Genomic DNA, 22,445 nt, shown 5'->3' with positions numbered 1-22,445 from the left:
AAGCATAGCAGTGGCACACATATGGCATAGCATTAGTATACTTTGCTTATATCAGTCATTAGGAAATGTACGTTCTGGTGACTTTCCGGATACGTGCCCTATATGCGGATTTGCTACCTGTTACTTGGTAAACAAAAAAGGCAAGAAATGCGCCATTTAGTTCACTGAATAGCTCATTTGATGTAAACTGTATTTATAACGAATTTATAAATGCTGCTGTATTTATTTTATATGCAACGGACTTAAATTGTTCAATTTAAACCAGAGGTATGTCCTTGAATGGTCCCCAACCACTATTTTTTTTTTTTTTTTCAAACGAAAAAAAAAAAAAAAAAGACTTTTCTCCTGACACCGTATTTTCAACTAGAGTGGAAAAAGTTCTTTTAGCCGTGACTAACTTTTTCACCCATAATCTTACGAGTCATCTGTGTTTATAAACCAAGGACGCAAATAAGAAAAGATTCCAGAAATATTAGCAGCAAAATTACGGGGGAGGGGGGGGAATACTAGTGTCAAATGAATCCATATTAATAATCTTGCACGACTGTCGAAAACCACTCTATGACTCAGCTTTCTGTATACACCTACAAGAAATAGAGCATTACATTTTTTATGCCTTGAATGCAATGACAGCTTTCAGGATGATCACACTCGTAAAAGACAGACTGATGTAGATGACCTATCATCGCAGCAGATTTGCCAGTTATTGATGGAACACGAAGGTAAATCTTCGCCCACTTTAAAGAAAGCATTATACTCACGCGGAGCCACAGCTTAATCTCTGAATGGCCTACGAGTATATATTTCCATCAGATAACATCGAATTACGCAGTTATTAACGTCCCACATGAAACTTAAGTACGCTTTCCAATTCTCTGGCCGAACTGTGTTGTGTTAAAGTAATAAGATATTTGGTGGTGTCACATTTTCTTACATAGCATTTCATAATCTTACGAGTCGTGTGTGTATATGTTTTGTGCCTGTCTGAATTCTTGTAAAGTTGGCACAGTGACAAGTGAGATGAATTCTATTTCTCTGAAACATTACACTCGCTAGTTAGGCTGATGTGCGACGTCACTTTCAAGGACTTCGTCGGTGTTTGGTTTAGTCTGTTTTGGTTTAGATCTGAATTTTAATTGTTTCAGTGGTGAATTCTCCAACCTCTGCTTCTGGATTTCGACTTTTTTTTTTAGGTGTCTATTGATTTTTTATTTTATTCTTGCCTAAGCTTGAGCATTCTCCTCCCCTACTTTTGTAGATTATTCTCCCCCTTCTGCTTTATTTTTTCAGAATTTTTGTTCACCAGTGCCGTAGTAACTGCATCCAAATGACAGCAGTAGAGGGAATGGATGAACGAAGAGAGGGGGGGGGGGGAATATCTTTGTTTTGAATTGAAAGAGAGATTATAGAAGTTTTCTTCTGGTTACAAAGTTATATTGTACAAGAAATTATATCGTTTAATCCTTGACCTAAGCATAAGCAAGCGAAATTTGCACGAGAGGTACTTTACAACTATTTCCTATCACTTGCTCAGTATTTCATAATGCAAAGCGCACCTCCTTTCGGACCTGTATATCTCTATGCATTATGGGAAGAGTCACTTCCCGGACTGGTTTCGACCTTTATTTAGGTCTCATCCCATATACAAGTAGGAAAACCTACGACTGTCTCTGATTCAAAGTACTGTATTTTAATAATAAGACGATGCACCTTTTTCCTGTTTGTATATGAGAAAATGCGTGACTTTTGCATTAATTCAATCCGGCTCCCATTAATGAGACCTAAATAAAGGTCGAAACTGGTCCGAGTTATAACCCTTCCCACAATGCATAGCATTATACATCTCCATAAGGATATGTGCTTTGCATTATTGAATACTAAGGTAAGTGATGTGAAGTCATTAGCCTCTATATACAAATAGCCCAGTCATGAATATATTACGTGCAAACTTTGTTTTCTTACACTTTGATTGAGCAAGAATATAATTTCTTGGCGGCGTCTTTAATTTAAGCAGAGATTACTCGATTGTAAATTTTATAGATGTGTGTGAGGGGGGTAGAGGAATTACCTTCTAGTAGTTATGAAGATACTTCACGCGCAAACTTCTAGTCATCATAAAATATTTGCAAGCCCAACGTTTGTGAAAGTGAGTGAATCGTTAAGCGATTGGTTCAGATGGATAAATTCTGAGACAGAAATTTTTAAGGATCGCCTATAGATACCACCACAAATGGGAGAATAATATTAAGTGTAGGATTGGCTCATTGGCCGTAATTCATGGTAAACCAGTATTACACTGACTTATTTGTATGAATTCGATAGTAGCTCCTTAGTGAAGTAACGCCTGTAATGAAAGTGAAAACCTGATTTCTAATCTTTTAAAATACCAAAACGCAAATATTGCTTGCGTACTTGACTATAAAATGCCAATGGATATTTATTCTGCTTGCTCTCTCTTTAACACTTTTCAATGCCAAGTTGAAGTCTTTTGGACTCATTTCTTTATCGTTTACGATACATACACAGTCCTGATTTCACTTACACTAAACATCTTTCACACACGACAATTCCACCACTTCAATTATGAAAATGGAAACGAGTATTCCAAGAAGAAAAAATTTTCCAAGTTATGAAAAGTAAGGGTGGTTTGACAAAGTGAACCCCCTAATCATTGAGGTTGGAATTAAGACCATGTATTCGTGAAGCGGATTTGAAAGGTTTCGGCCTTTATTTTCTTCTTTTTCTTGTATGTAATCTTTCTCTTTGCTTGACTTTTTTAAATGAGTTAGGATTGGCGTGGAATGTGTAATAAAATAGGTTCTTTGTTAAGCCAATAGAGAATTCTTCCGATCTTCATCTACACATCGTGTCTGACTGCATACTACCGCTTGGACTTCCTCCAGACATACCGTTAACCGAAACTTCCTAGGAATCTGCAGTCAGTTTTCAGAATAACCACGTGGAAGTTGAAATCTTTATGATGTTCAACATAACTTGGAAAATATCGCGTATACTGCATGCTAGAAGAAGAGATGGAGTGAAAGTAAACCAGAACTTTCTTGTTGGCAAGTTCAGACCTTGAGTAACACAGAAATGAGGCCTTTCCTCAGGAGGTGTGGGTATATCACTGACCATGTTGTTCACTCCTAGATAGTGAGTGAGCCTGATTTTGTACTGATTTATTCACAAGGCTATACGGGAGGGGGGGGGGATCCCGTGTAGCCTTGTGGAAATAGCGTTTGCTCTTATAGAAGAAAGACCGTTATGGGTTCGATTTTAGTCACCATCTAATGTTATTCTAGGCATTATTTCTACCATTAAGTCGATCATTGGTACAGGCGGGCAAGTAGGGTTTCTTTTCTTGGAAACTGGTATTTAACTCCGAATCTCAGAAAATCTGCCATAGAATTCCATTTCTGACCAAATATACCTATTAGAATTTAGGATCCCCAGATGGTATCAGCTATCAGCCCCTGGAATCAATTCTCAATAACGGCTAAGAGCATCAGCTGTCCATTGATCCTAATGAACTGACTTTCTCCACCTGCTCTCCCCTTTTGGGAATACGTTAAAGAATTTATTTATTTTTGCTTGTTATTTTTAGCACTGAAGTTATGCTTTAATTTTTATCTTATATTTTGTTGGGCAGTCCTTCGTTTTCATTTCTGTCTCATTTACAAAAAATCATACGCGATTGCATTGTAGTGCTTGTTATGTTTTAATTATAAAGGCAGTACAGTACTGCTCTACAGTTAAATCAACTTCATGTTGATCCCCTTTCTTGATTATGAAGATAATAGACGAATCAGATTTGCTAAAGTTCTCGTCAATCATATTATAAATACCAAATTTAATTCACAAATACGCAAACCTTCTTAACAAAGAAACAAACTTAAGCGATTTTATTTTATCGTTATACGTCCACAGATGCGAGACTCTTCGACGCTTCTGCGCATGTCAAAAGAAGGAAAATCCATTCCGATATTTAGTCGATTCGTTTCTTGGGATGATTGTTTATTATATTATTATACGTGGGAAAATTAGCTTTTTTTAAATGAAAAATCTAGTTCTTAAAGTGGCAACTATTTTGCTTGTGAGAGAATTTACATCTAACAACAGTTGGAAAATTTACGTATAAAGCACTTGATTTCGCGTGTTGGTGACCAATTCGTACATCCTTCATTTCTTTCTCTCCTTCGGCATGAATCGACTATTCTTGGCACAAAGCCAAGCTCGGCTCTACGAAGTGTGGGCGTACAAGTTATTCGCTTTTGTTTTTGGACGATTTATTACTAAAAAACTAAGGAACAGCGCTGTGAAAATTCAAACATCATACACACAAAACGCGTGTCATATATCCTGTCTATAATTTATCCCCCCCTCCCCCAAAAAAGAAGAAACTTTACGGGGAAAAATAATGAGCACTAATTGGAAAATGTTTAAAAAGTTACTGGTGTAAATTTCAGCGTCCAACGCTAGAAAAGACTACCATTCGAGCTTACAGGACATGGCAGAAAAAATTTTCGGGTGACAGGAGAAACTTGATGAACTATATGAACTCAGTGTATAGATTGCAGGAATTTTTTACGCTTTGTTTTTTACGGTTTTTTTTATCGATTATGATTTATACTTTGTTTATAAGTTTACTTCACACATTATTTTAAACTTTAATATGTGTCCTAGTTAATTCCATTATCATTTGGATCAAATTGTGATCAGTTTTTAATATCCTCGTGAGAGCAGTTACGTCTCCTTCTACAGAGAAATTCGATTGGACAAGGAAAGCAACGGGAAACTACCTTGTCCTGTAATAATCGGTAGTAAATTAGCATTGCTAACCCACCAACCGCACCTTTGAACAGGACGTGCTGTAAGATAAATAATACACTCAGCAATATTAAAAATGAATTAATTTTTGCCTTTCCGCCTGGATTTAGAGGTTTTTATTCGAGTAAGATTTTTTCCGATAAGAAATTACTTTTATGAAGAATTTCGTCTAAATTTTTAATGAAAAATGTACGCTCTCTTTCAATTTATTCAGGAATGGCTATCCGCATATATAATAGCACGATATTGATACATTATTTTCATACCTACGTTCATTGGTATTCACTGCGTGAGTGCAATATGTGAATCTGTTATTAGGCTGAATTTCTTTGATACCGTCGTTGCAAGAAACGGATTTTTCTTACTTCATCATTCTAAAATTATGGGCTACGAAATCAAGTTCGAATATTTGTTTCCTTTTCACGTGCAGAAACGAGATCTTAAGGAAAAAGTTTTTATTTCTTTCAAGATCGCGTTTCGTCACGCCACTTACACGTGACGTTTGTTCTCGTGTTTCACCCATCGTAACCCAATTTGTTTCCCGCTGCTACCTGTAAACCCGTGCCCTTCGTGCATATGTATTTATCTTTCGCTTCCGTTATATTTCACCCCACCATCTCACCCAGCGTCATTCGCTGTTCAGTGAAAGCATCACCAATGCATTTGAAGTCAGAGGAATCTGAAGCAGCGAAGACTTCAGCGCTTGTTGAAGACGCCAGCATAGATTCAGAAGACCGAATGTGTGTACCTGCTGCATGTTTGTTTGTCATTACTTGGAAAAGCGATGGTCGCATTTCCGAAATGAAGGTGAATCTTTGATTTATTATTTCTCGTAGCATTTAAGCAAAAAAAAAAAAAAAAAAAATCAGCTAGCGCTTTTTATTCCCTTATAGGAAGTTGATTAGGCCGTTTTTTTTCTCACATTAATTGCCTTAGTATTCCACAATACAAAGCACACATTCTCTCGAATGTGTGTTTATTGCTATGCATTATGGGAAAGGCCACTACCCAAACCGGTTTCGGATTTGATTGAGATCTCATCAGTGTGATCTTTTATTACCAAGTGAAAATAACTTTCAAGAACGTGATTGGATAGAGCTTAGGCCACCATCTACCTAAATAGTCTGTTTATGATAACCATTCTTCTGTTAAGAATGTCGTTAAGAGTAATTTTAATTCTTTGGTGATCTCTTCATCGCTGTTGAGGATGCGCGCACGGGTTTCTAATACAGGAACGATACCAAGCTTTTGGGATGGATAATGATTAGACTGGGAATGAAGATATTATTAATTGAGACCTCCCGGGAGCAGGGCCGATTTTATCATTAGGTGAACCTAGGCAATCGCCTAGGGGCGCGAGGTTTTGCTACATAGTTCGGGGTAAAATGACAACCTTCGATAAAAATTAGTAAAACCTTGATTAATAATAAAAAAACTGAAACAAGTCAAGCCGTTCTGGTGCTCGCTGATGATCCTACATTATTTTCGCCTTTCTTTATTTCTTCCACTCCCCTGCTCTTTATATACTTTACCTCAAGTGCAGAGATTTTTCCTCCTTCTGGCATCTGTCCCAAGATGAGCAGGGAAGTTCCAGGGTATCCCTCAAACTAACAATCAAAATTTAGGCACCCCTATACATTGTATCTATAATAGAGACAATGTATAGGGGCGCCTAAATTTTATTTGCCTGGGGGCATCCGTTACTCTCGGATCGGCCCTGCCCGGAAGTCTGGGACTCATCGAGGAGAGCACATACTACTTGCACCAGCTATCATACCTTCTCTTAAGTTCATTCGCACTACTTGCACTCAACACCTCCACAGATAATCTCTTTCAATCACTTACCACTCTGTTAGTGGTGAGTGATTGGACCCTTGAATTTCAACTTCCTGTCTACTAAAACTCCAAGCTCCCTAGCCAGATAATTTCTTTTAACATAGTCCTGCCAATATCATACGCCATTGGATAGCTTATCACTTTACACTTGCTAACATTGAACTAACAGCCAATTTCAAAAGCCCACAATTCCAGCCCTGTTCAAATCATTCTGCAAGTAGTACTGCATATTTTTGTATCATCAGCAAACAGCTGTATGTCACCTCTGAAATCCTGCACAATGTCATTAATGCAAAGATTAAATAACAATGGTTTAGTATATTCTGTAAGTTTTTCCAACGAACTAGTAAGTTTGACCATTCACATCCAGCTTCACAATAAATTTTATTCTAGGGTGCTGAGATAGTTCAAGAACTGTTGGAGTGTATCCGGACGATATAATCAACCCGATGCACGAGACACTGCAAACACACAATAGTATATCAATGCTGTGTGTGGATAGCATTTAAGAAGAAAGAAGGAACTTGTTGGTATGTTATTTGAGCAAGTGAATATTATATGGCCAATAGCCGATATCCTAAACGAATAATAACATACAGACTAACCGGAAAGAGAAGGCCGGGTAGACCTCAAAAGAGGATATTAGATGGATATGGTCTGTACTCGTAATTAGCGTTATGATGATGGTGCGAAGGTTATAGACCTTAAAGCAAATGATGTGAACTGCAGGTTGCAATGGTTAACCGATTTCGACCAAATTTGGAATGTTGTAATGATGAAAAGCAAGTAAGTTATTTACCGGTGTGCTTGAATAACTTACGGAGAAAGTCATCCCAATCGGACCTAAAATGAAGAGGTATCGGAAACACGGCTACGCCACATCGTTCATATATTTCTCACCAAATTTTGGAATGTACTTGTTTCTAAAGAACTCCTTAGAAACTTTTTAGTACTTTTTCTCGATAGTTGCAACACAGTTGAACCAAAATGGAGTCGTTCTAAAGAAGCAAGAAGAACGTAAAAATGTTTTTGAAACTGAATTTTAGAAGTGGTTACTTCTAAAATGCAATTCAAGATATACCCGAATAGCAGCTAACAGCAATACCTAATAAAAATAATGTCAGTGAAGTAGTAGATTCTGCAATGCAGTCAACCCCCTGCTTCATATTGCTTGATTTATTGATTTATTTTTTTGCGTATGACATGCGATTGATCGTTACCGGTGTTGGAAGTGTTTTCGCCTCTTTATGTGGCTGCATTGCCCTTCGTTGTCATGTCCCATCTTTCTGTCATATTAGAATTACGGCAAAGCAACTCGGCCTTTGAAGTAATGCTTTAAATCTGCTAATTGTATTTGCGATTGGTAAAAACTCGGGTTTCCAAAGCTGCCCGCCCATTGGCTAACTCATCTTCAGTTGGAACCAGAGGTGAGTTAGATGAAAGATTAAATGAACAGGCCATAGAAATTGGTCTTGAGTTGGATTCAGACCAGTATTTCCACCTTAAGAGTGCTGTCGTTCTCTGCGAACTGCGCAATGGAGGGAAGAGATATGCCATCTTCTTAAATCAGTGTTTGCCTGGGATAAATGTTGCATTTTTTTCACCGCTAACTTGAGTCCTGATCGCCGCGGTGCATTTATGTAGTCTGGGGAAAAAAACATGCCAAATAGTAAATAAAAACCCATTCAACCGAGCATGAAGCAGGTCGTTGAAAATAGTGTCGACCCCAGTGTCCGTTTTGACACCTAACTCCTTTTCGTTTTGCTATTATGGCACGCCACTCTCACGAAGCCACAGAACTCATTGCGGGAGCTTTCGCGGAAATTCTATTCTACACACTTATCTGTCTTCTAAATATTTTGGTTTTCGAATTGTGTAGCAGTTTTCGGATATTAATTAAACAACAATTTATTAGTCTCGCTGGGCTCCCTACTTATTTTAGTCATGTTAGACTTACAGGACAACGAAGGGGGGGGGGGGTTTCAAGTTGAATTGATCGTGTCGCTCAAGGTTAATGTGATTAGAGCAGTATCGTTTTGCCGTCTCATGTAGACTGCGTCTACCGATGGTGTCACATGAGCTGAAACGCAACTTACTGCAGTGTGGTTCATAAGAATTTAAATGCTTTTACCCTAGTCTGTAGTGCTTGGTTGGATAACGATTTTCGGTAAAGTATTATAATCGATCTTTTATTTTTCCAAACTATTCGCCCTTTCGTTTCATATATACAGGTGTACTGCAGCTGATGTCTTGATGAAAATCTCGTGATTATGTTACTGAATACGTTAACTGAACTTTTTTGTGGTCTAAGACACCTTAGCTGTTAGAGAAAAAGAAACTCAGTTGTAAAGAATCGCCTTCATAGCTCATGTGGATTCCTCAGAATTATTTTCAATCATCACGTCTTCGTTTCTTACCATTCTCATAATTGCAGTAATGGGGAATGCGATTGGCAAAGACGAAACCGTAAGAAAAGTTATGAGTATTTTTCCTTTCTTCAGATGCACACCTCTCTTAAAGTTACCGATGTTAATTTTCAGATTTCTCTGACATCCTAAAATGATGCCACAGTTGCAATTTTTTAAATTATTTTTATGCAGGAAGTTTGTCTTGAAGCTCTGCATGTTTGTTTTTTATAGTTTCAGTAATTACAGGTGGTATCTGTACTACCATGCCAGAAAAACAAGGTAAATCAACATTTATGTTGATTACATTTTCAGATGTTTTTCCTTCGTTTTTATTTATTTATTTTTTTTTATATATTCTGCCTTTAATAATTTGAAAAATGTATATGCCAGTGGCATAGCTAGAGGGGAGCAGAGGTGGCCTTCTCCCCCAGGTTTTTAACCTTTTTGAACTTTTACAGTTAATTCTAAAATACAGTCTTGAGAACTCAGTTCCAAATATTGTAATACTACTGCGAATTTTCCTCACAATTGCTGTACGTATTGCTAGTTGTGAGAGAAGTTTTTCTAAATAAAATGTAATCACAAAAGAAGAAAAAGAAAATTGATGTAGAAAAACTGAAAGACCCGAACATAAATAAAAGTGCCAAGACACAGCTTAACCTGCGATTACAACAGATTAACATAGAAGAAAATAAAAGTGTGGAATCTCTTTGGAATAGCTTAAAGAATGCCATCATAACAAGTATTGAAGAAGTAGGTTATATGAATAATATAAAACAATAGGAATGGATGACAGATGAGATTCTTTCTCTTATTGATACAAGAATGTACAAAAACAAAGACCTAGTCAGGTATACAGAAACACATAACATCATCAAGAAAAATATAAAAGAAGCCAAAGAAAATTGGATGAAAAATTTATGTACTGAAATTGAACTGCTTCAGAAGAAACATGATAATTTCAATCTGTATAAGAAAATCAACGAAATTTCCAGAAAACTGAGGAAAAAGCAAATGGCATCTATAAGAGACGAAAATGGAAAAATAGTTCTAGAAGAAGGGAATAAAGCACAGATTTGGATAAAATATATAACAGAACTTTTCAATGATACTAGACAGAAGCCTATTAATATAAAAGATAACATTCAAGGACCAGCAATCATGAAATGCGAAATAGAGAATGCTATACGAACAAGTAAAACAGGAAAAGCCAGTGGATCAGATGGTGTGCAAACAGAATTTTTAAAATTAATAGAACCAGATAACATCAAACTTCTTGAAAAACTGTTTAATGAAATATATGAAAGTGATGAATTTCCATCAGATTGGCTCAAATCTATAAGAAACCCAAAGCGAATTCCTGTGGTGACTTCCAACTTATTAGTCTAATGAGCCAAACATTAAAAATATTTTTGAAAGTAATTCAGAATCGCATTTATAGAAAAGTGAAGAAACTCTAAGTGAAACACAATTCGGCTTTCGGAATGGTTTTGGTACTAGAGAGGCCCTTTTCTGTACCCAAATATTGATACAAAAATGCATAAAAAAACAGAAATCTGTCCTTATGTGTTTCATAGATTTTGAAAAAGCATTCGACAAAGTCAGACACACTAACTTAATAGAAGTCCTTCAACAAATAAGGCTAGACGAACAAGACATAAGACTAATAACAAATCTGTATTGGAATCAGTCAGCTACCGTTCAATTAGACAACATTACCACCAGTGATATTAACATCAAAAGAGGAGTGAGACAAGGATGTGTGCTCTCACCACTCCTGTTCAACATATATGCAGAGGCAATCTTTAAAAAAAGCATTGGAAGAATGTCCAGAGGGAATCACAATAAATGGAAAGATTGTTAACAACCTACGATATGCAGATGACACCATGCTAATTGCAGATATTATGGATCTCCAAAAACTCATTGACAGAGTATACATAGAAAGCCAAAGAATGGGAATAAATATAAACATTAACAAGACAAAATACATGATCATCAGCAAACGTCCAGCCTCATCAATGAAACTGACACTCAATGGGAAAAATATTGATCAAGTATCAAGATATAAATATCTTGGTTGCTGGCTTAATGAACGGTGGGATCCAGAAATAGATATAAAGACAAGGATTGAAGTTGCACGCAGTCCTTCATGAAAATGAGAACACTATTCTGCAATAAAGACCTAAACATGGAAGTCAGATGCCGAATGCTGAAATGCTACATGTGGTCTCTTCTGCTCTATTGAGTTGAAACAATGACATTGAAGGCGACAATCATCAAGAAAATTGAAACCTTTGAGATGTAGCTATACAGAAGAATGCTAAAGATATCATGGACAGAAAAAATTACCAATGAAGATGTCTTAAAATCCATTGGCAAAGCTAAAGATCTTGTACAAATAATCAAGAAACGAAAAACATCATATCTTGGCCACATCATGAGAAACAGCAAATACCAACTTCTACAAACTATTTTGGTAGGAAGAATTGATGGCAATGGAACTAGAGGAAGAAAAAGAATATCATGGTTTGACAACATCAAGACATGGACAGGAAAGAGCAGTGCACAACTGCTCAGATTAGCACAAGAGCGCAGTTTGTTTGCCAAGATGGTCGCTGACCTTTGATAGAAGATAGCACAATAATAATAAGAAAAATGTAATTGGTGATTTTGCTAACAGAAAAGCAAGAAATACAACATTTTAGAATGTTGAAATTAAAGTTTAATTTCAAAAATAACATAGCATTTTAATTTATTTTCCTATATATCGTTTTGACTTTCTGTAGTATTTTAGGTGTGTATTAAGAGGGGCAGCAAACTCGGGGACCGCGCTGGGCGGCAAAAGCTCTAGCTACACCACTGGTATATGCGTGTGTGTATATATATATATAGAAAACAATCATTTTTTTTAGCTCTCCCTTCCAAAGAAAAGCTTGGCACCATTTAAGGATGACCTCTTTTATAATGTCTTTAACTTTATTACCAACTTGCTATTGTGATAGAATGCTGTTGATTACTGTAATAGCCAATCAGCACACAAGTAAACAGCATAATTGTTGATTTATAAGTGTTGACATTTTTCTTACTTATTAAAAGCATCAAACTGCTATTTGTTGTAAAATGTCCAAACAAAGTTAATATAATAATAATCGTCAGCAGTATTTATAGGCATGCTTAAGTTCTCTATCCAGATGTAGGCATTCTGTCTAGAATGGCTTTTGTAACTCTAATTTTAGAATAACTTCAGATTTAGGATAACTTTCAAATTTTAGGATAATTTCAGCAAAAGAAATAATGATTATGGAAGGATGACATTGATTGGAGAAAATGGTATAAAGACAGCTGTTGCAGAAGGTGTGGTGGAGATGCTTAATGTGTCTTTCAATGTGTCTTCATAAAGGTCTTTCAATCTTGTGAATGTGACTTCATGGAGAGATTGAGAGCAGTTGATGGGGGGGAAGAGAGACTGACTGTAAGTGAGCGAGAGGTGTATGGGGAGTTGAGCAAACTAGATGTAAATAAGGCTGTGGGACTTGATAACATATCACCACAGAACTTACAAATTAAGCCACGTCTCTGGCTGTTTAATGACAACAAAGGCTCTTATTTGGCAGATTCAACTTGCAGTCTTGACATAGCCCTACACTCATTCCGAAAATGTTCCGATGATTAGTCAGTCATCCGAAACAGTCTGCACCCTGTTAACGCTCTCCCCTGCCCTTCCCCTTCTTTCCCCCCCACAAAGCGCCCTTAAACACAATAATATATATATATATATATATATATATACATATTATTAATACAAAACCTGGGTTTCCAAATTTATTATTCCCACACGTCAACCCCCCCCCCCCTCGTTTTAAACAACTTTCAACTGGATCATGAAATTGGAAGTCATCCTAGTATAAAAACATGGTATGTACAAAATTTTTCCACCTCTTTTATTCTGCCATAAATGCCTTCTATACTCACCCATAATGCCCTAAAATATATATACCCTTTTTTGAGTAGTAATAGCCAATGTATTTAAAATAAGGGACACTCCTAAACAAAAACAGGCTATAATAGCCATAATTATAATAATAGTGTTTAAGAGGAATAACATGGGAATTTTCCCAGAAACTATACCTAATTTATATTGTGATTTGTAACCATAAAAACCCTTCAACCCATTGGCTCTCTACTCAATACCAACCCCCCCCTTCTCCCCCCTGCGTCACACAAAATACACTTTAATAATAAGATCGTTTCAGCACACGCTCCAAACACTAGGCTACGTCATGGGCTCACGTCATAAATTCAACGAATGTATAACCTTCACAAAAGTAACCTACTAGAGAACCATCCTCGCATACACCGCACAAAAAATACACATAACATTCCTCAAGAATTGACTCCATCACAGTGTCACGCCAAACTTTGCTACAATACATGGTAACCGCTCCATTCCGGGAAATAAAAAAAATTTGCTACCGAGCATCACGTGCACTCATAAAACAGGCCATACATGACAGATTCAGAAAGCAAAATCAAGCTTATTCATACATCCACAATACAAAATATAGATTGAAAACCTTAATGACCCCAAAAAAATGGGCAGTTTTTTCTGAAAGTACCCAAACACACATCAGTGACTACGAGCTGTTATTTGAAGCTTGACACCCAAAAAAATGGTATGCCTTAACAGGCACCAAATACATAATACATACTGTTCCCAATCCTACAGACACCACCATCAAAAATCTGTTACACCACATTCTCACAGCCGACGAAATCACCATCCTAAACAAAGTACTTAACTTCACTATATCCCCTAAATATGCACCGAAATAAGACATCATTATTGAAGTCCAAGCAAAACTTGAAAATGACTCAAACAGAGATACAATATTCCAAAAAATAAACAACATTATAAATAGTAAAATAATAATGAAACCCAACATTACTCCCAACTTATAAAGAGCCCTATTATCTTTAAGAAAGAACCCAGATATCATGATCACAAAAGCTGACAAAGGAGACACTGTAGTCATCATCAACAAAACCGATTACCACAACAAAATAACAACCATCTTAAATGACACACCTACCAAAAAATCCACAATGATCCTACCCCCGACCTCATAAAACAAATCAGCAGCACCCTACACACCTTAAAAAGTCAAAACAGAATAGATAAAACCACAATGAGACACACAACCCCCAGCACTACATGCACCCCCTATATGTTTGGGAACAAAAATCCACAGGCAGTTATCCGATACGACTCATAGTCTCCTACAAGAACACCACCACAGTTCCTTTATCAAAATTTGTTGCCAAACTCATCAAACCACTACTAACAACGTCTATCTATATGATCAAAAATACGGATGACCTATTCCTGAAAATAAATAACACTACCTCATCCCAAGATGACATCCTCACCTCACTAGATGCAACTTCATTATACACCAACGTGGATGTCCCCAGAACATTAGACAACGTACACATACTACTCACAGAGGACCACAACCTACACACATGAACACCAAATCACATCATTAACTTGATCAAACTCACAATATCCACCAACTTCTTTAAGTTCAACAACTCCTTATATATTCAAATTTTCGGTCTCCCAGTGGGCCAAAACATCAGTGGACAACTAGCAGAATTATTCCTGGCACACATAGAATCACTTCTACCCCCCCCCCCCTCCGCATCACCCTTTATGGCAGATACGTAGACGATATTCTAATGCATTGGTAAACCCTTGCACATCACTGTCTTACAAACATCCTTCAACAATTATAGCAACAGACTACAATTCACCATGGAAACAGAACAAATCCATCAATTTCTTAAACCTGACATTAATCAGAAGCAATAACAAAATAGCTACGAAGATATTCCACAAAACCCACACATATCTGAAACTACTTCCATTTCAATTCATACCACCCATATTCCATTAAAAAATCAGTCATCCTATCACAATTTATCAATGCTTACAAATTCTCAACCAACAGTAATTATCTTAACATGGAATTAAAGTATTTAACACAGGTTTTCAAAAATCGCTACTATCCCACACATCTAATAAGTTACGCAAACAGTACGGCAAAATCCTGTCATAACACAACCAAATCAGACTTCCCTACATGTATGGTCATCAAATTGCCATATCCAAAACACCTACAAAGCCTACAAATACATTTTCAAACACACGGACTCTAAGCTAGTATTTACCACGAACCAAAAATTAGCAACTCTCCTAAAACCCACTAAATCTCTCACACACAAAGAAATATCCGAACACCACAACGTAGTCTACAAATTTCCTTGTCAAAAAGACTGTGACGTCACCTACGCTGGCTCTACAATTAGGTCTTTATGGACTAGACTACAAGAGCACTTCAGAGATTGCAATATTCCCATTCTGGAATATCTGAACACAAAAAAACATCACAACGTCAAAAAGAAAAATAAAACACAGAGTACAGGGAAGACAGAAATTGCAGCTCATGCCCTTGAACTGAAACATATTCCCCAAATCGACAAGGCCATAATCATAGACAAACACGACAACGAAACAATGCTTAGAATATCCAAAACTATTGCCATAAAATGCAATGAAAATTCAATCAACGTCCACTGCCCCTACCTAATTTCTGAATATTGGATGATCCAGAACTTACAAATTAAGCCACGCCTCCGGCCATTTAGCAACAACAAATGCCCTTATTTGGCAGATTCAACTTGCAGTCGTGACATAGCCCAGATTCATTCCGAAAATGTTCCGATGATGGTCAGTTGACCGAAACGGTCTGCACCCTGTTAGCGCTCTCCCCTGCTCCAGTTTCCTCATAAGTAAACCCTTTCCCTTCTCCCCCCCCCACCAAAAAAAAAGTGCCCTTAAACACAATACTATATATATATTTATATACATATTATTAATACAAAACCCGGGTTTCCAAATTTATTATTCCCCCGCGTCAAACCCCCCACGCGCATCCCCCCTTGTTATAAACAACCTTCAGCAGGATCATGAAATTGGAAGACATCCTAGTATCAAAACAAAGTACGTACAAAATTTTTCCACCTCTTTTATTCTGCCATAATTCCCTTCTATACTCGCCCATAATTCCCTAAAATATATATATACTGTTTTTTGAGTAATAATAACCAATGTATTTATAATAAGGGTCACTCCTAAACAAAAACAGGCTATAATAGCCGTAATTATAATAATAGTGTTTAAGAGGAGTAGCATGGGAATTTTCCCACTATACCTAATATCACCACATATTCTGAAGGAATGTGCAAGGGAGTTGACGCCGGCCTTGACATATTTTTTTTGATACGAGTCTTGCACTTGGTCAAGTTCCTAAGGAGTGGAAAGAGGGTAAAATTGTGCCACTTCATAAAGGAGGTGATAGAACTTAAGCATCAAACTATAGGCCTATCTGTGTGTCAGGTGTTGTAGTTAAGTTGTTGGAAAAGCTTGTGAGAACTAGGATCCAGAATTGGGTTGACAAGAATGGTATTATCTTTGATGGAAAGCACAGATTTGCTAAAGGGAGGTCATGTTTTAGTAATCTACTTACTTATTACACTAAGGTGACTGCTTCCATGGACAGAGGAGAAGGATACACAGTAATATACTTAGATTTTGCAAAGGCTTTTGATAGATTATCGTATGATAAGTTGATAGTCAAACTGGAGTGGGTGGGGTTGATATTAGATTGGTGCATTGGATTGGAGACTGGCTATCTGATAGGTATCAACAAGTTGTGTATGGGGGAGCGATACCAAGGAAAAGGAAAGTTACTAGTGGTGTGTCTCAGAGGTCTGTTTTGGGACCATTGCTGTTTAATTTGTATTTAATAATATTGGTGAAGATTTGGATGGAGATATTCAGTTGTTTGCAGATGATGCAAAGTTGCGATGAACTATGAAGAGTAGAGAGGATGTTCAAGTGTTACAAGAAGACTTGAATAAATTGAGTGATTGAGCAGGGGAATGGGGATACGAGTTCAATGTTGCAAAATGTAAGATTTTAAATATATTTTTGAAAATTATGGAGACAACTACCATGTTTGAATAAAAATTTTAGTTTAATATAACTAAAATCTACAACTCTATTTAATATAACAAATATCAACAACAAAGATGGCATGAAAATTCCAAGGATCGGGATGGCACACATTCAGCCTACCTAATATATAAGATCCAGCATAAGTCAGGACTCTAGCCAATCTTCATCTGGTATTAGAAACCATTCCATACCAACTGACTGGAATGTACATTTATAATCATGATGTTAATATATATATATATGTCGCAGGGAAATGATGAAAATAGGGATTTGATCAAATCCCTAAGGGATATGATCAAATCACTGAAGATGTTAAAATAACAAACTCTGTGGGGTGATTTCCCTGAAGAAAGTAAGTGATTTGATCAAATCCCTTAACTGTTTTAGTGAAAAAATGAAATAATTATTAAATGTAGAATAGTTAATTCAACAATAGTCACTGAAACACAAATTATTTATTCGAAACTAATTAACAAAAGAAATAGGTACTAAAGCTGATATTTTTAGTGAAATTTTAAACATTTTTCGTGAATGTAATTAATATTATTATTATTATTATTATTATTACCACGGGCTACTCCAGGAGTCTTTAGACTCATCGAGGGAGGCCCTAAACATCATGTTCACACAGCTGTTCAACATTATCACAGTATCTATCATACCTTGCCTTGAACTCGCTCACAGCTTATTCCACTCATTTACCACTCTAAAAGTAAAGAACCCAGCTCTAACACCCCTGCTAACCACGCTCTTGCCCAGCTTCCATGGGTGTCCCCTAGTTCTCCCACCACCAGTCCTGATCTCAAAAATATCATCTGAATTAATCCTATAGAATCCTTTTAGCAATTTGAATGTCTCAATCATATCTCCCCTTTTTCGCCTATCAACTAGTTTCTGCAACCCACAAATCTTCAACCAATAAATAATAATGTTTATTCATTTTTATTAAAACACGTTGTTGATTTGTGGCATCTTGAGTTACAAAATGCATTGCTTTTTTTACAGGCACATCTTTTTGTTTTACATTGTAATTTGGATTGCTCACAGGAACACTTCTTAAATCCTTGACCTGCAAATACGGATAATTTTCCTGCAATCTCATGCAGACTTAGGTTAATCTGTGGAACTGTTTCGGTAAATGTTGTAGTAGCTATTTGAAGAGCGTTTCTAGGTAGCCAATCTTTTATAATTCCGACTGAGGTACCAATTTGGTATAAATTATTTTTTATATCTAATACGATCCCCACGATGTTATTTCCATCTAATGGGCCTCTATCTACCTTAGGTACATACACCAAAACTGTGGAATTCACTAACACGTCTTTAAATTTCTTCAAAGAAACTTCTTTCATTTTTTCAGCTGATCTTTTCAGGTGTTTTGCAGCATTTTCCCTTTGATCTTTAATGCTCTCTTCTTTTTGGCATAAATAGCATAGAATTTTCGATCCATATCCTTCTTCTCCTACTGTATTCCCACATATTGAGTGCACCGGATTTTTACAAATGTCACACGAATGGGCTCCAGTAGATTCCATTCTACAAACAACACAACATGCTTTACTGTTGCTGACAGCTGCTTCCCCTTCTGATGCAAGTGACACTACGGATGTTTTAACTGTTGAAGCAGGAGTTGAAGTAGAGTTGTTAACTGGTTCGAGTTGTCTTATTGTCGATAAAGAAATTGATTCAATTTCTGGTAGATCCTCTAAATTTATAGCCTTTTTGGTGAGTAAATCAGCTGCGGGTAGATCGTGTGACATTGAAGTGTTATTGTTGGTTGATTTAACTATTAATAGATCATTTGAAGTTGAAGCATTGTAATCAATTAATTCAGATGCTGGTGGATCTTTTGAAGTTGAAGTGTTGTTCTCTAAGGAAGCTGCTGGTAAGTCTTCTGGTGTTAAAATAATGTCATGATCCTGCTGATTAAGAAGTAGATCCAAGTCCTCTTCAGTAACAAGTTTTTCAAGCAACTCTTTCGAAATATGACTAGATTGGAGTCCTGTTTTTGGTTCTGTTCCAAATAAAGCTTTGTAAGGTGATCGTTTAATGGTTCGATGAAAAGAGGAATTCTTTTGGAATTGAACAAAGTAACAACCTATAGCCCAATTTTTTGTGTCATTGTCAATTAGCCAAGCACGTAACATAGCTTTAACATCTTGATTTGATCGCTCAACAGATCCTTGACTAGCTGGATGTCTAGGCCTACCATTTACAATTTTGCACATTGGCCAGAGGCTTGTTAATTCTTGTATGACAGCAGCCGTAAACTCACGGCCGTTGTTGCTTTGTAGTATATGAGGACAACCTACTTCCAAAAATATTTTTAATAGCTTCATTGCTACTTCAGCAGCTCTTTTTGTAGTCAACGGTCGAAGAAAGCTGAATTTCGTCGCGTGGTCCTGGTAGTTTAATAGCCATTTGTAATTTCTATCTGGTGTCGACTGTAAGTCAGCTAAATTGACTTGGCCATGATGATTGAAGTCGCTAGATACAATTGGGCAAACAACGATTCCTTTGTTTGGAAATTTTTTTTTTAGACTGACATACTGTGCACAGCTTTAAAAACTCCAGTACAACTGAAGTAGGTATTAGGTATTTTGATTTCAAACTATACAGCATTTTATCTCTTCCTCCATGGCCAGTTGGCTGATGGGTTTCCCGAAGTATGTGGTAAAAATTTTCCGTTGGTACTGTTTTCACAATTGGATCGAATTCAGACTTTCTCTTCAAAATCAAAGATTTTTTAGTACCTACTTCCATAACATCGTATTTTTTTCCATAATAGTACTGTTTATGTGTCCATTGCAGTTTAAGTAGTGGTGCTAATTTAAATTGTTCAATGATTGCGACAGCTTCTTCTGTCCTTTCGCGAGTCCACAAAGGTTTTTCTTTTTCATGCCGCTTGTTCAAAAACATCCTGACAGTTTCATTGAACTGTTCTTCAGATACAAATTCGGTCAGAGTTTGATTTTTTTCTATATCTGAACTCATTTTTCTACGGTAGGTACTTGATAAAACCCGGATTTGATCAAATCACTAAAACAGTTAAGGGAAATCACCCCACAGAGTTGTTATTTTAACATCTTCCGTGATTTGATCATATCCCTTAGGGATTTGATCAAATCCCTATTTTCATCATTTCCCTGCGATATATATATATATAATTATGATGTATATGATGTATAATTAATTTTTAAAAAAAATTATTTATTTTATTTATTTATTTTTTTTTTTCACCAGAGGTCAGGCCAACAATTGTTGTAGCAGTTGGTCAGTAACTTTAACAAACCAGTTTGATTGTAGTGTAGCTTGTTGTCTGTGTATAGTTGTACGCTCCAGAAGATGACCTTGACATAAAGGTCGAAACGGCGAATTTAGATTTTAGTTATATTAAACTAAAGTTTTTATTCAAACACGGTAGTTGTCTCCATAATTTTCAAAAATGTATTCGGATCACCGTGTAAGATTAAAAGAAAGGTAAGGTTTTAAAATTTTGAAAACAAAAATGGTATGCAGAATTTATGCTTGGTGAGGATATATTGTCGGAGGTGGAGGAAATAAGAGATCTGGGGGTGATAGTGGATAAGGATCTGAAATTTAGGGGATACATAGCCAAAATTGTGAAGACAACACAAAGGCTTCTGGGAATGATGCAGAGGACACTGACTTGTAGAAGTAGGGAGATTCTTTTTCCATTGTATAAGGCTTTGATTAGGCCACATATGGACTATTGCACCCAGATTTGGGCACCTGGTTTTCAGAAGGATGAAGAGATGTTGGAGAGGGTCCAGACGTGACTGACTAAGGTAGTTTCTGACCTCTGGAATGTCTAGTATGAGGAAAGATTGATAAGATGCAACTTGCAGAGTCTGTTGGACAGGAGAAGGAGGAGATATGATAGAGACCTACAAGTTATTAAAGGGTTGTTATATGATTAATGCTGGAGAGGTTCTACAGAAAATAGTGGGAGATCAGGGGAGAACCAGAGGTCATCCCTGGAGGCTGTATAAGGAGGGTGTGAGTAGGGCAGTGAGAAGCAGGTTTTTTGCATGCAGAGTTGTGAATGATTGGAGCCTTGCCTGAGAGTGTGGTATCTGCAGAGAATTTGAGTGTGTTTAAAGCATGGTATGATAAGCTGTGTGCTTGATAAAAGGACCTTCTAGATGTCCTTTGACTCCATGGGGGCTTGGGTAATAATAACATGGTTGGTCTTATGCATAAATATATATATTTTTTGCATGTAAATGGTATATATGTGTGTGTGCATACCCATGCACTGTTTAGACCAGTTTGCTTGGTTCAGGGATGAAAAACTGGAGTTTCTGAGAGGAAAAAAACCCTGCTTCCTCCATATGAAATTGGCTAACTCGCCTACAGTTGAAAAGCTCCGATAAAGGTGTATTCTAGATAGGATTTGAATTCACGTCTTTGCGACCAAGAGCAGTTCAGCCAGTTTCTCTATTGAAACTGGCTGAACTGATCTAATTTATTTAATTTCAACAGATGACACCAGATCATGTGCTATTAACTATTAACACATGATCTGGTGTCATCTGTTGAAATGAAATAAATTCCAGGATTCTGTTTTAGTCACACCAAACACAGTTTGCTATCTAGCAATCAAAATGTTTCATTATAATTTAATTTTAGTTCGAAATGTCATCATTTAACTTGAAATCCTCATGATAATTGAGTGTATTTGAGCAATTCATTAATATTAAACCTGATTTCAGTAGGGTAAAGTAATCAATCCTGTGCCCATAGTCCGTTGTCAGCACATAGCACACATGTATCATCTAGCTGTTAGATGTTTGCTAACTTTGCCTACCAAAGTCTACTAAAAATCATGCACTCATTAGATTTCCCACATAGGCAATCAGTGTGTGAGAAAACTAATCAACAAAAGATGTCATCAATATTAAATGTATAAGTTCCAAATATTATAACCTTTTGAACTGTTTCTCCTTTTTCGCTATATCCAAATCATCTTTAAAGTGTTTCTTCTTGTTCCTCTTACTTTCACATTATTAGGTCTACTGGTCTCCTCAAACCTCACACTATCTGTTTGTCTTCCTCTATTTCTTTTTCCTTTGGATTTATAGATTAGTTTTCTTCCTAGTGGTCTGTTTTGATGACATTCTATTCACATGTCAACTCAATTTGTTTCTATTAGTATCTATTGTTTGTGAAGTTGATTCTTGTTCTTGTAAATTTGTTACTTTTTTTTTTTTAGTCTTTTTTTTCTTTTTAAAGTGTTTATCCTTTTAATTATGATTATCTTGTATCTT

At 36.5% G+C, this 22,445-nt stretch overlaps 1 protein-coding gene across 3 annotated transcripts in view; it reads left to right on the top strand.

The window, feature by feature from the left end:
* Nucleotides 1–22,445, top strand: part of LOC150099141 (leucine-rich melanocyte differentiation-associated protein-like) — a 155,496-nt gene that overhangs the window by 40,626 nt on the left and 92,425 nt on the right. The window contains exon 1 of one of the 3 annotated variants that reach the window (XM_090403987.1): nucleotides 5,395–5,634. The exons of 1 other annotated variant lie outside the window; for it this stretch is intronic. In XM_090403987.1, the coding sequence (XP_090260113.1) occupies nucleotides 5,404–5,634 (231 nt within the window). In that variant the 5' untranslated portion in view covers nucleotides 5,395–5,403. Of the gene's footprint in view, nucleotides 1–5,394; nucleotides 5,635–8,838; nucleotides 9,130–22,445 lie in introns of those variants that run through there. One more of the 3 variants, XM_090403989.1, reaches the window with a different exon arrangement.

This window comes from Typopeltis vanoorti, chromosome 14, assembly GCF_054136105.1.
Source record: "Typopeltis vanoorti isolate ZY-2024b chromosome 14, IOZ_Tvanoo_1.0, whole genome shotgun sequence".
Lineage (NCBI taxonomy): Eukaryota > Metazoa > Arthropoda > Arachnida > Uropygi > Thelyphonidae > Typopeltis > Typopeltis vanoorti.
This window is presented reverse-complemented; position numbering and strand designations above follow the sequence as displayed.